General features: G+C 42.5%; 3 protein-coding genes across 4 annotated transcripts in view; 2 read left to right on the forward strand and 1 right to left on the reverse strand.

Annotated features, from left to right (window-relative positions):
• Positions 1-2,897, forward strand: part of NUP205 (nucleoporin 205) — a 60,449-nt gene extending 57,552 nt beyond the window's left edge. For both annotated transcript variants that reach the window (XM_059846694.1, XM_059846693.1), the window contains 3 exons: positions 569-697; positions 1,411-1,484; positions 2,544-2,897. In XM_059846694.1, coding sequence (XP_059702677.1) covers positions 569-697; positions 1,411-1,484; positions 2,544-2,696 — 356 coding nt within the window. In that variant the 3' untranslated portion in view covers positions 2,697-2,897. The remainder of the gene's footprint in view (positions 1-568; positions 698-1,410; positions 1,485-2,543) is intronic.
• A 1,188-nt stretch (positions 2,898-4,085) lies between these two features.
• ARL1 (ADP ribosylation factor like GTPase 1) lies at positions 4,086-10,200 on the forward strand. Its single transcript, XM_059846695.1, has 6 exons — positions 4,086-4,240; positions 6,078-6,215; positions 7,519-7,600; positions 8,593-8,704; positions 9,453-9,631; positions 9,824-10,200. Exons 1-6 carry the CDS (start codon positions 4,237-4,239, stop codon positions 9,852-9,854), a joined length of 546 nt encoding a protein of 181 aa, XP_059702678.1. The 5' UTR covers positions 4,086-4,236; the 3' UTR covers positions 9,855-10,200.
• Positions 10,201-10,635: 435 nt separating this feature from the next.
• Positions 10,636-13,636, reverse strand: part of UTP20 (UTP20 small subunit processome component) — a 63,392-nt gene continuing 60,391 nt past the window's right edge. The window contains exons 59-62 of the mRNA XM_059846692.1: positions 13,208-13,474; positions 12,399-12,525; positions 11,414-11,559; positions 10,636-11,038 (exon numbers count right to left, since the gene is read on the reverse strand). Coding sequence (XP_059702675.1) covers positions 10,883-11,038; positions 11,414-11,559; positions 12,399-12,525; positions 13,208-13,474 — 696 coding nt within the window. The 3' untranslated portion in view covers positions 10,636-10,882. The remainder of the gene's footprint in view (positions 11,039-11,413; positions 11,560-12,398; positions 12,526-13,207; positions 13,475-13,636) is intronic.

Consider the following 13,636-nt stretch of genomic DNA (forward strand, 5'->3'; position numbering starts at 1 on the left):
GTCCAAACCCCATAAACATTCACACATGTCCAAGTGAGGTGGAAGAAATACTTTGAAAAATAATTTTGATGTGCCTGTCGTAATAGGAGTTTGTAGTCTTACAGGCAACCTTGCATAAACCTCAATCTCATAAACACCAGAAATTCTATGGAAATAACCAGTCATGCACAAAAGAATTGTCTTCAACAGATCAGAATTTTCCTTTGCAGCCTCCCTTGGGAAAGTTGTGCTCTTGCACACTTCGCTGTTGTCACCTAAGATGTTCCTGCCATGCCCAGCTTTATAACCTCAGTTTTACTTTACTGTGTGCAGCTGAGGCACCTTTACAGACCACGTGAGCGCTCCATACTCTGCTCTCCTCCTGAGGGCTGGATTGAGGCTCTGCAGGGTGACGAGGACAGTGAGTGTGAGTGATCCATCACTGGGCTGTGGCAGTACAGGAGGTGACAGGTGGTTGAGCTGATATCTTCAGCTGTTTCCAAGTGTGTAAATATGCTCATATGTGTTAAACATAATGTACAATCCAAAGACAGCCACATTGGAGTCCTTCACTGAGATGTGTCTGCAGATATCATAGAAATCTGTCTCTTCATCCTTTGGCGCCATCTGGAACACTACCTACTGCACTGCACACCCACTGACTCCCAAGACCCGCTGCTGTCCTCTAGGATGTCCTTTAAGAAAGGAAGGCTGCAAGGTAAAATTTCACAAGCATCAAAATGCCTTTGAATACCTTCTTGTGATTAGCTTTAAAGCTGATTTCCTACTATTAATATCTTGCCTTTTATATTTAATAAGAGAGATTTTGTTTGGATTTGTTACACTTTTGCGTATTCCACCGGAGAACTGGCATTTCTGATATTGTTCACTCCCAGACTTCTGGGGAGTTTGTATATTACACATAGCCTCCAAAGGAAAGTATAAGTAACTATTTTTTTTATTTCTGCTCTTCAAACTAACTGAAGTTCAGCTAATAAAATCAGGTAAGTGATCCAAAATTATAGAAAAATATTTCTATATAATCTAAGATGAAATTATGAAATAAAGTTAATATTGGTGGTTTTAAAAGTATGTTTAGAATTATAGCCACCATTAATTCACCAGAGGATTTTAAGTTTGTTGAATTTCATCTTTGAAAAAAAAAAAAAGAAAATGGAAGGAAATCAGGGAGAGTGGATTTGCAGAAGAGTCTTTTGCTTAAAGTGGCATGTTGTGTGATCAAAATTATTTATGACTCATTGTTTATGTATTTTCTCAAAGTCATTTAAGTCAAAAAATTAGTGTAATCTCTAATGTGTAAATTTAATTTTGGATCAAATTGGAACACTGTTTTAAATTTTTTATATGACTTGATACAGAGATAGTGTGGAGCAGCCAACACAGTTTTAAGATCTTGTTTTCTATTGCCAGATTCCTTTGGTTCAGAGCCGAGCTTGGATTTCAGTAGTGGACTGAATCGAGTGAGCCAGCATGATATAGACCAGGTGAGATGTGACGGTCTGCTGCAGGGTACAGAAGGTTCCTGGCTACCCTGCAGCTATTAGAAGCAGTCTGACTGTTGTTTTCCCACTTCTGAACAACCTGCAGTAACAACAACAGCTTAGAACTTAATTTTAGGTTTAGTGAAGCATTACAAAATTGTTTTGGAAAATACTGTGAAACAGGTGGCGCTTTTGCTGCTGTGCACATATATTTGAATCTTAATATGAAAAGTTTAGTAAAAAATGAGCTATACTTATAAAATAATCATTCTTTTTCTCTTACCAACGAGTCAAATGATGTTTTTAAATAAAAACACCAGATATCCTTGAAAGACCTGCAATATGAGAGCAAGTTTCTCAATTTTCTGTGATCAAACTGTTCACTATGGATCAGCTTCAGCCAGGCTATAGAGAAATGAGATCAGAAGGGTAACAGGAACTGAGGAGGCTATAAAATGTGAATGGTAGAAAAGAAGTAATTTCACTTACACAGAAATAAAATAGTTTGTGTAAATTTGATGCAGAAGTGGCAGGAAAAAAGATATTAATAAATCTCACTGACATTTTTATGACTATGCAGAAAACAACTGTTCTTCAAAATGGCAGTCTCAAGTACCTTTATAAGATCTAGAACTGTAAGAAAAGTTGCTATGTGTTTTATGATGAGGCATGTGTCATTTATTTTGTCTGTTCAAAAGTCAAGTGTACAGTATCATCTTGGTAAAATATTTAAAATGTAGTTAATTCAGTGACTCTTTATGTATGCATTAACGAAAAAATGATGTTGGTGCACACAGACTCTCTGAAGAGTCCCTAAAGGACTAGGAAAATTTTAATTGTAAGATGCGTTTGTGTGACTCTAAGTGAAGAAGCTGAATTATAACCAATAATTCCTAAAACAGAATAAGGAGTACTTATTAGAGAAGTCAGAAAAACCCATTCTTTGGAAAGCAGGTCAGAGAATAAATCACAGTGAAGGGTTGACAGGCAGTGGATGATAAGCTGGCATTTCAGGAAGAAAAGATTTTGTATTGATGACTGCATCAAATCTCTGTTTCTCAGCTTCAGATTGAAGCCACCAACAGCTTTGGTGAATCTCTGCAGAAGAAGCTCCTGGACATCGAAGGTTTATATTCCAAGATTCGCTCGCGGTACACCTTCATTCAAGCTCTCGTTAGACGTATCCGTGGTCTCCTAAGGATATCAAGGACCTAAAAGACTCTTGGTAGATGCTGCTTGCCCAGTGAAGCTGTGTACTGGGGCAGGCCTTCTGGATCATTGCATTTTATAGATCAGACATTTTCTAAATACTGCCAAAATTTTGTTACTTTTTTTTTATCCCTGTGAATGAGTTTTGTGTATTCTTTCCTACTGCTCCCAACTTGACGTAAAAAATAAAGGCTTGTTTTCGACTGAGTTATGAATAATGTAAAATTTCAAGCAAGAAAGAATTCTAATGGAGGGCCTCGAGGAAACAGGAAGTTCTGCAGCTGTGATGATACTACGTTTGTTGATGCTTTCAGAGAAAATGAAAACATCTTTGTGTTGTTCCTGCTTCACACAGAGATTTAATGAAACCATAGAGTTCATGTGTCATCACTTGCAGACTGATTACTGTGGTGTGGATTTTATATTCATTTTGCATTGTGAACTGCTAATTTCTGTTCCCCTCGTCCTGCCTTTTATTCAGCTGGAGGAAGTACAAGCTGCTTCTCTTTGAACAAGTTTAAATGAGAAAGGTGATAAAAGTAATGGAAGGTAACTGCTATAGGTTTGGTTCTTGTGGCTGGGGGCGTAAAGGTTTCTGTGCTTTTCTTGCTGGAGCACAAGTATAAGGACAGAATGAAGTGCATGAGGAGGAAGCCAGTAATTGTGAATGGTAGATTGGTTCTACAGTTAGATTGTTCTCCTATGACACTTTCATATATCCCTTTGTCTTCTGCAAAAAAGCTATTAAAAAAAGTGTAATCATTGATTATTGACATGAGATCTGTTGCACTTCTCCCTTAACTCAGTCTGAGCTTACGGCCCAGTTCATGTGTGCCTTGTACATTATGTTTCCTCTGAGTTCTCATTATGTCATGGTTCACATTTTTTATGATTTCATATTACTTATCTGCACAACCTTAATACATGGATGACATAATTTTTATGCAGGGATGATGACAGTGCTGCTGTCAGGTGAGCCTGTTAGCTAATCCATAGGAACAGCTTGGTATCAGTGTTTTACTCAGCTGGACTTTGTTCACTTCCCGCAGGGAATGTTTCTTGTTTCTCCCCCAGTCGGAGAGAACCAGTCCCTAATCCAAGAAGCGTGCTGGCTCCGAGGGCTCCCCGCCCTTTGGCAAGCAGGCCGTGGTTCCGAGCTGTCGGTTGTGCGGCCGCCCGGCTCCCGGGGCAGCGCGGAGGCCCCGGGCCGGTGACGCCGCCGGCCCCGCCCGCCGCGCGCTCCCGCCGCCGCAGATTCGCCACGCGCTGGCCGCGGGGCCGCGGTTTTTATTTTCTGGACCTTTCTTCCCGCTCCGGTTCCCGCCCGGGCGTGCCCAGGGAGGGCGCGGGGAGGGTCCCGCTCCCACACCGTTCTCTTCGCGCCGGGGGCGCAGCCGGGCTCGGTGTGTCGAAACGGCGGCGGGCGCGGAGCGCTTTGTTTACTCGCCGCGGAGTTCGACGTGGAGCCGGGCGGCGGCGGCGGCAGGGCCAGCGCGGCGAGGGCAGCGGAGCGGGGCGGGCCGGAGCGCCGGCGGAGCGGCTCGACATGGGTGAGGAGCGGGCGGGAAGCGGCTGCCCGAGGGGACCCGTCCTTCACGACCCTTCCCGGCGGCCGTGGAGGCGGGGGCGGCGGGGAGGGCGGCCGGGTCGGTGTTGAGCCCTCCCGCGGGTCTCCTGCCCGCCGGCGGCGGCAGAGCGGGCTGGGGGCCGCGCTGGGGCGATGCCCACCTACCCTCAGGCCGGGCCCTGCCCGCGGGCCGGTTCCCGGGCAGCCGGCCCTGCAGCGCCCGGAGGCCGCGGTGGGGCTGCCTTGCGATGGCGAATGGTCCGAGCAGCGGCAGGAGGGTGTGTTCGGTCATATCCTCAGGCTGCTGTACTCCCGACACCTGGCAAAATTAAACCCTGAGTCAAGTCTGTCATGGGCTGCTGATAAGGAGCGGATTAGGAGAGGAGGTGCTGCAGACTAGTAAATGGAGTGGAGGGTATATTAAAGAGAGGTCCTGAATCTGAGGCTTGACAGATTGAGGCGAACCTGTCCTGTTGCAGATGGTAGTTGAGAAGTGTTTTAGTGTGGGAAAAACAATTGCTATACACAATAGCATATAAAAAAGGGGAGTGAGAGGTGTCTGGCGGCAAGCAAAGTTACTGATGGAAAGAATTTTTGCATCTTAGGCCTCCATGCAACCAGTGGTAACCTTCTACTTGTGATGTTTCTATTGAAATACCTTTTTCCAGCTCAGTTCTCTTAAGGTTTTTTGCCTGCCTGCCTGCCAGTAAGAGCTGCCATGAGCAGCACTCTGCAGACTGGCAACCGATGGTCCCTTAGACCTTTTCCTTGTTTTCCAGGTCTGTAGTGTATGGCTTCTGTAGTGGGATGGGCTTAGAAGAAATAAAGCAACGTGTTATCAGTCTCAGTTCCTTCTGAAGTATAAGCTTATTGCTCCCTCCTTTCCCTGGAAAAGCAGATGCCTAGACAGGCAAACATAGGGAATAATTTTTATCAAAACATCTTTCAGTAAGATTTGGTTGCAAATCTTCTTAATTTGTCTCTGACATATTTGTCAGTGTTGTCAGTGATTCTGGCTTGTTGGATGTTTCATTACCTTTTGCAGGCTTTAAGTGTATTTACAAAGTTAAGATTTTACATTAGATGTGTTTGTTATAAAAATCTTGGGGAAAAAAGGAATTGTTACTGGCTTAGAACATCAGTATTCTTTTTAGGAATAAAAATCTATTAGGCATTAATCAGATATTAGCCTGGCCACTAGTACTGTTGCATGCATTTAGAGAATAAATGAGATGCTGGGGCAAGCCAGCTTTGAAAAAAAGAATGAGAAGGACTTTTAAAATCAGCTGGTAGACTTTTCTGTAGCATTAACATACTTGATTTGGTGCAGCTTTGCTGTTTGTAATGAACTGATTTAATAGGTACCTACTGATTTAAGAAAAAAAGAAGTGGGTGATCCTGTGGAAGGCCATAGACATCTTCTGATGCTGAATTCTTTCAGACTTCTTTTGATCCTTGTATCCTTGTATTCTGGCACTGAAAAGGTAGAGTCTGATACAAGCCAAAGAGAGGATGACTCATATTTTGGCAAAGGAGAGAAAAGGAAAAAATAAAATTGTGACTGCAGTGAGATTTGATGCTGCTGCAATGTGATTTGCTGGAGTGAGCTACCATAAAATCATAAAATGGCAGCACAAACCAGGAGGACATGATGTTGTTGAGCACACAGCCATGTGGGCAACAACCTGGACTTGTCTTTTTTCACTGAACAAGAGAAATGTCTTGTAGGCCAGTAAAAAATTAGGTTAGTCTGTCTGCCTTTGCATATCCTCCACAGAGCTGGCTGACATTGAAATGCCTTCCTCTTCTGGTTTTTGTAGGGGGCTTCTTCTCCACCATCTTTTCCAGTTTGTTTGGAACTCGAGAGATGAGGATTCTCATCCTGGGGCTGGATGGAGCGGGAAAAACAACCATTCTCTACAGGCTACAGGTTGGAGAAGTTGTTACCACCATTCCAAGTAAGTGATCTGCCTGCAGGGAAAGTGTTTGCCTGGAGCCTGTGATTTGCCTGTAGCTCTGACACATAAACTTTGCAAGCTGAACTTACTACGTTTCCTTTATAAGCAAAAGGACCTTATGTTGTGGGAGCCTTGCACTGTTGTATCTAATAACTTTTCTTGGATAAAAGTATTACAAAAGAATATTTTAAGCTGCCTTGCAAAATGCAAAAAAGCATTTGACCTCAAGATTGTTAGCATGATTTCACAGACTGTTTGTGGTAGGTCAGCATTCAATAGATGGTAGTGGACTGTATAATTAGTTTGTTTCCAATTATAGCTGTTTTGTGAACTTCAGAGGTCATTGTTGCTGTACATAGGATGGTGTACCTTTTTTTTTTTTTTGACAAGGGTTATATAAACACTTTTGTTTAACATGGAGAAGAAAAATCAGATGATTTAACTTTACATTCTGTAGAAAATGTAACAAAGCTCAATGTGAGGTTTCAAGAGAGAAGATGATGCTTGTTTAAAAAAATGCAACTGATTTTACCACTTGTCTTGGCATTCATGCAGCCACACCCACCCAGTGTGTGTGCCCAAGTGTTCTGGCCATGGTCACTCTGTGTAACATGAAGGACGAGGGATGCTTGACTTTTTTATGTCCCTGTCTGTTGTGTTCCTCCTGAGTCTGACTTTGCTCAGGCCTCTGTTACCTTTTAGAAGCCAACAGTTTGCTGGGACTTAATCTTTTTGCTCAAGGGTTTTGCTTATTTCAGCCTCCATAAATTTAAGCAGCCTGTGCCCACTGTTCACTTCTCTGTGCTGTGTTTCTCTGGGCTGGCAGGACAAGGAATGACATATGTGATACTGCAGCCTTGTTGCCATCTTCCAGACATTGGTATTGAGTCCTCTCCTGAGAAGTTGGTTCTGCTTTGGTTCTGCTGTCGCTCTTAAAAGAGTGCAGACCTTGTGTGGACAGAAGGACACATTCCTTAGTGCTCTCTTGCTGTCAGTTGTGTACTTGGTTATCACAGCAGGCCAGTTCTTTAACCCTTGCTCTGCTTCTTTTGGTGATTTCAGACACACTACTGTTGACTTTTAACAACCTTAGCATTTCTTACAAATCTCTACAGTATGTTTACAATGTGGTTTTATTAGTTCAAAAGAAATATTTCTGCATTATTTTGAGTCATGTTGTTGGGGTAGCTTTTCAAAGGGCATGAGCTACTGAGAATTTTCAGGTCTGAAAATCTTAAACTGAGTGCTGTGATATTCTTCAGAAAAACAGGAAAATCACCAATGGTAAAATTGTTTGTTTCAGCCATTGGCTTCAATGTTGAGACGGTAACCTACAAGAATCTGAAATTTCAAGTCTGGGACTTAGGAGGACAGACAAGCATAAGGTAATAGATTTCTTAAAGTCAATCAACTTTCTCTAAAAAGTGCCAAGTTCTTGGAATTCTCATAGCAGGCATTTCTGAAAATTGGTTCAGTTTTAAAAAGGCCATTCTCAGGAGAGCATTTTCATCTAATGGAATTCAGTTTGTAAAACCTGTGATGCACTACAGATTGAAAAAAACAAGCCAGTGTTTTCATTTGTATTTGGTTTTACTTTGGAAAACAAATTTATTAGTGTAGTAGGCAATTGAGTAGCATTCTGAGAAAGAGTGGAGGGGGTGATAAAAACCCAGAAAGATACTTCCTAGCTTTGCATTCGTAAGAGTAGTGAAGTTGGATTTAGATATAGGTGGTGATTTTTTAGCAAGCTTCACAAGTTTTGTAATGAGTCATTAACAGTACACCTGTATGATCCCCCTTGTGATTCCTTTTTCAGTGCTTGGTATGAAGGTGCAGTGTTGTTAGCTAGTAAGGAAGGTACCGTTAGTGAGATAAAGGTTCCTTCCCTTTTTACTTTCAGTACAGTAATTCTGAAAAAGGTGTTTTGTTTTGATCCTTGTTAATTACTTGCCTGTATTAATTATTCATTTAAGATTTCTCTGCTGAGGCTTCTTTGGTGACTGTAATGCAAATGCTCACGTCTTTAAACTTTCTTTGCTTTCCTGTCCCTCAGTTATGGACCTGATGTTCTGCAGTCTGATTCCCAAATAAATCTGTCTCCAGCATGTCTGTTCTTTCCCTGTTTTCAAGTTGCTTCTTTATTTGCTTTGTGTTGGGTTTTGGGGTGGGTTTTTTTTTTTTTTTCCTATTGTGCCTTGGAGAGTATTTGTATTGTCTGTTAGTTTTTGTGGCCTCTTGAAGAAACCTACTTGCCTCCTGGGACTTTTCACCCCAGAGACAGTTTTTACTTCCTCTGGGTGATCTGTTTTTAATTGTCTAGGTGAAAAGAACTGCTAACATGCAAATGACATGACTGGGACTTCTCTCTCCTCTGCAGGCCCTACTGGCGGTGTTACTATTCAAACACAGACGCTGTCATTTATGTAGTGGACAGCTGTGATCGAGACCGAATTGGCACTTCAAAATCAGAGCTTGTTGCTATGTTAGAGGTAAGAAAACAAGGATCATAGTCATTATCAGTAAAACAGATTGAGAAATTAAAACTTTTTTTTTTTTTTGAGTAAATATGAAATTTGATTCCGTGAACCAAGTGAAGCTCAACTTCACTTGTGAAACTTCTGCCCTCAGCATAGCCCATGCAGCACTTCTGACTGCAGGAGGACTGAATACTCTGCAGGTATTTCATGGGTTTGTGCAGCATTATCTGGACAGTAATTTCATGTAGCCTTGCAGTCATATGAAGATTTACCTGCCTGCCAGGACTGCTGCTCAGTACTGCAGTGTGGCAAGATCAAGCCCTGAAGCATTGACAGTAATTAGTATCCTACGATGTTTTGAAGCTGAAGAACAAATGTAGAACAAGGTAATAGAAGTAAGATGAGTTGAGCAACACTTCCTTTCTCTTGCCTTGCCGCCCAAAATAGCTGCTAGCTCATTTAATGTGCCTTGTTAAATCCAGCTACCAGCTTGTTTCATAATTTGGACTGCCATGTTTTGAAACTGCTCCTACAGGGAGCAGTTTCATGCTGGTATTGAAATTCCAGTATCATACTGGAATTGAAAATAGACATTCTTTCACTGAAGAATTTTCTACAGAACAGAAATCAGCAAACAAAATAATTGAGAGCTGATGAAGTTCTTTTTTATTATATGTACAGTTTTTTATTATATAGGTTTTCTCTCCTTAAATTCCATAGAAGTCTCTGCAACAACTTCCACAATTTCCCTTCCTTTTAGGAAGAAGAACTGAAGAAAGCCATTTTGGTGGTGTTTGCAAATAAACAGGACATGGAACAGGCCATGACTCCCACAGAAATGGCAAATGCCCTTGGCTTACCAGCTTTGAAGGACCGAAAATGGCAGATATTCAAAACCTCTGCAACTAAAGGCACAGGGCTTGATGAAGCAATGGAATGGTGAGTACCAGTCTAGTTATGCTTCATTCATATATCTAATTTTACACATTTGGGGTTTTTTTAAATAAGACTGGATTTGTGGATAGTCTGACATAAAAGAGTCCACATGAGAAGAATGACTGGTTTTCTGCTGGAAATATTTCAGCAGAACTGAAATGACTTTTCAGTAAACTGACTTAACCTTTTTCCTAGGTTGGTGGAGGCCTTGAAGAGCAGGCAGTGATACAAAACTGACCATTGCAAGCAAGTGTCAGCTATAGCCAGCATACTCCTTTCTGCAGTTAAGTATTTTCAGGCCACAGATACTTGTAAATAGGACAGATTTGAATTTGACTTCTGTAATGTGGATGCCTCTCTCCAATTGTAAAACTGAAATAAGTGAATGTGTACATTATGATACTCCATTTCTTTCTTTCTGTTTAAAGAATGTACTTATGTTAATTTGTATGAAAGTCTTACTGGCTGAGAAAGTTGGTGTTTCTTTGTCATCCCCCTTTCCTTTGGTGGTTTTGGTGGCCAGCATATTGGTGTAGATAGAACACTAATAAAATCTGGAACTGTCAGCTATATCCAGGGTGTGTTGCTCCCTAGAGGCTTGCTGCTTGCTTTACAGAAACAAGTCCAAGGGCTGCCAGTTCCAGCAGCCATGTAGCTGAACACCTGCAGAGCTGCACCTTCAGTGCAGACACACTGTTACAGTGAAGAACAGCAAGAGAGCACAAGTATTGCACCTCTGGCTGCCAACGTGGCGTTCAGTGGGTGTGTCTGAAAGGAGAACCAGTGTCTTCAGCACACATTACTGCCCTGATGTGCCAGGGCAGTGACTTCAATTGAACTTCCACCTTCGTGAGCTGTTGTTCCTGCGCTCTGATCTTAGCCAGAAGTGACAGGTAAGTAGCTCAGTATAGCTGCAGAAACTGAAGGCCAAATCAAAGTTAGGAGGCATACTTGTCTCTCCAAGACCAGTGTGTTCACAGGCAGAAATGCAATCATCACAGAACCCATTTCTTACAAATGAAGTAAAATTTAATATAAAATATCATAGTTGTTGCCCATTCAACTGTACATGCTCTGGTAAATATACAGGTTTGGAAAAAATTTAGAAGTTTTTATATAAGATCCTTGATGAAAAAGGACATCAAAATACTAATAAATACAATTGAAATATGTAAGTACTTTTTAAAACAGCAATTAGTTCTTTAACTCAGTATTACTTTTCATAAATTATTCCTCCAGGAAGGAAAAGCCTTTTCATTCCACCATTGCCAAATCTTTTAGTGCATTACTTCGATGTCGCTTGGCCTTGTACATAGGACGCAGGGATTCAATTTTTCTCTTCCTGGTTTCTGCCTTATTCTTGTGTCTCTTCAGCTTCCTCCTTGCAGCAATGTCAGGATTTGCTACAGTCTAAGGAAAAACAGTACATTGGTAGTTCATTGACAACTACATTAGTAGTTCATTGACAACTAACAACAGTCCCTGTGAAAATTGTGAACTTCCTGAGAAACTGGTGACTGCTAAGATAACACATGGGTGTTGCTGGGTTCCTCAAAACTGAGGTATTCAGGCTGCTTTGCCCTTCAGGTAAGCAGGAAACCAACCCTGTCAGCCAGAACCTGTGCAAGAGGCTGATCATACACAGCTTCGTCCAACTTTTGTAAAGGAACGGATGAAACTGTCCTAATTTAGATGAAGTTCTTCCTCAAACTCCCTGCCTGGGCACCCCTCAAGCCTTTAGAGAAGCCCTATTTCTTTTTCTCTCAAGAGAAAGTGGAATCTTACCTGCAAAGCCCTCTGCTTTTTCCTCATTGCTCTTTTCTGGTTGGCCTGTTTCTGCACAGAAGAAAAGGCCAGCGAAAATGCCTCCAGCCCCACTAACTTCTTGAGAAGTTCTATGATTTCTTGGGAAAGGTTCTTCAGTGTTGGATCTATTAAAACAAAATTGACTTACTTTATCTTTTCAGCATATGGAATGAAAGCCAAGAGCACAATATGGATTCCTCTTTCTTTACTAAAGGATGGCTGCACTGATAAACCTTGGCCAAACCGGTGCCTGTGAAATCTACTGGTGCTCCACCAGCTTTCCCAGAGAGTGGCTTTTCAACCAGCAAACAAACAAACAAAAAAAGCTTCTGAGAAGCAAAAAAAATTTTTAGAAGGGTGAAGTCATTGCAAAGGTAATTACAAGTGGCTTTCTATATATAGCCAGTAGGCTTCTAGTGAAATAGGCTTTGTTGGAAATAAAGATTATTACAGTCAGCATCCTTGGTAAGCAAAACAAGGGCTGGCTTAAGTGTTGGAATCACTAGTTAGTGGCAATATATTAACTACAATCACTGGGGAAAAAAAAAAGATACTGGGGGTGAAAAAAGGCTACAAAGAGGTGCTAAGGGAAAACTGAAAATAGGGCAAATACTTCCTTGGTCTCTCAAACAGTTCTTCCAAGTTCCTTTCAGAAAGGACTCTTTAAGTCTTGCCACCATGAGCCCACCTTTGAGTACTAAATTTTTCCCACTACACCACATGCTCAAGCTTTACCCACTTGAACACAGGAGCATGCCTAACTTCATTCCAGTCTTTGAACATACAGGTTTCTATTTCAGCTGACATACACGCTCCTCCCTTCCTGGTATTTTGGTTAGGCAGCAAGCAGGTGAATTCACTGATTACAGTATCAATGCCTCAACAGAGAAAAGGAATGGCAGGTAGTGTTTGTACTGGGGCATAGCTGTGATGCACATTCCTCTTTGTGAAGGAAATCCCTTACCTTGCTCTGCATAGTTGCTGTTCAGCTCCCTGTACAGAGGGGTGAGAATTGTTGGAAGGTAGGGCTTGATCCTGTCTTGCCCCAGATCCACCGAGATTGCTCCCAGGAACTTAAAGATGCAGCTTCTCTGAAAAGAAGTGTGTGGGACATGAATTAAGGAAAGCTGGAAGGAAGCTTCCTAATTGAACTGCTACCAGAGGGCCATGCACCACTGTTCAACACAGCAGGTGTTGTTTTAAACACCTGAGTCACAAACTCACTGCTGTTTCAAGGTCTTACTGCATCCAAGTACAGCCTTTAGAGAGATACAACCCCTTGTTGTGTGAGCTGGGACTGGGTTGGCAGCTGTTGACACTTTGAACAACAGGCTTGTTCTCTCTGTCCTCAACAGCTGAAGACACAAGTTCAACCTAACTCTGCACCATGGGGAACCACAGTGCTTTTTGTGATGCTCTCCCACACCTCCCCCCTCCTCATCCTAGCAAGTTACTCCACACTGCCATTCTCCTGCCTGCATGAGCCTCGCTCTTGGGCATTCAAAGGCACTGCTCTGTTCTCTTCAGCTTGGAGCCTTGGGGTTTACCACTCTTCCCCCAGCCCCCAGAAGGCTGGAAGCATTAGCAAGAACCAGACTGGCACAAGCCTCTCCTGAGAATCCCAACTTGTTTCTTCAGCACCTACTAATCCTGGCTTCACTGCCAGCTCACAGCACCCTCTGCACCTTGTCCCCTAAAGCAAAGAGCCAGAGCAACACTAGCCTGTAGAAGTGCCCACCTCATCAAAAGCTGTGGGACCACCACTGTTCTTACCTTTAAAGGGACCTTAGGGGAATATGCTGCTTCTCTCTTCACCATGACACAGAGCTTCTTCATCAACCACAGCAGTGTGGCTGGCTGGCCTTTCTCTTGTGTGGCCTCTCTTTCTTCCTCTCCTTGAGCAGAAGTATCTCTCTCATCCTCTGAGACCTCCTGCTCTTCCACTTCACACCTGAGCTCTCCATCTGCCTCTTTACCTTCTTCTGAGGCAGGAGCTAGCAAGTAAACAACTTTGGCCACAAAAAGTAAATTCTTTATAACCTGAAGTGTAGAAACAGAGGAGACAGTCACTGTGGGTTGCCTCTAATCACCAGAGCACATAAGAGCCAAGACTAGATCTGACAGAGGATCATGCCCTGAGCAGAGAGCAGCTAGCCCTGAACTGTGTATCTGCCCTGAGCCACCACCTAGGACACAATATCC

The sequence above is a fragment of the Haemorhous mexicanus genome, chromosome 5 (genome assembly GCF_027477595.1).
Source record: "Haemorhous mexicanus isolate bHaeMex1 chromosome 5, bHaeMex1.pri, whole genome shotgun sequence".
NCBI lineage: Eukaryota > Metazoa > Chordata > Aves > Passeriformes > Fringillidae > Haemorhous > Haemorhous mexicanus.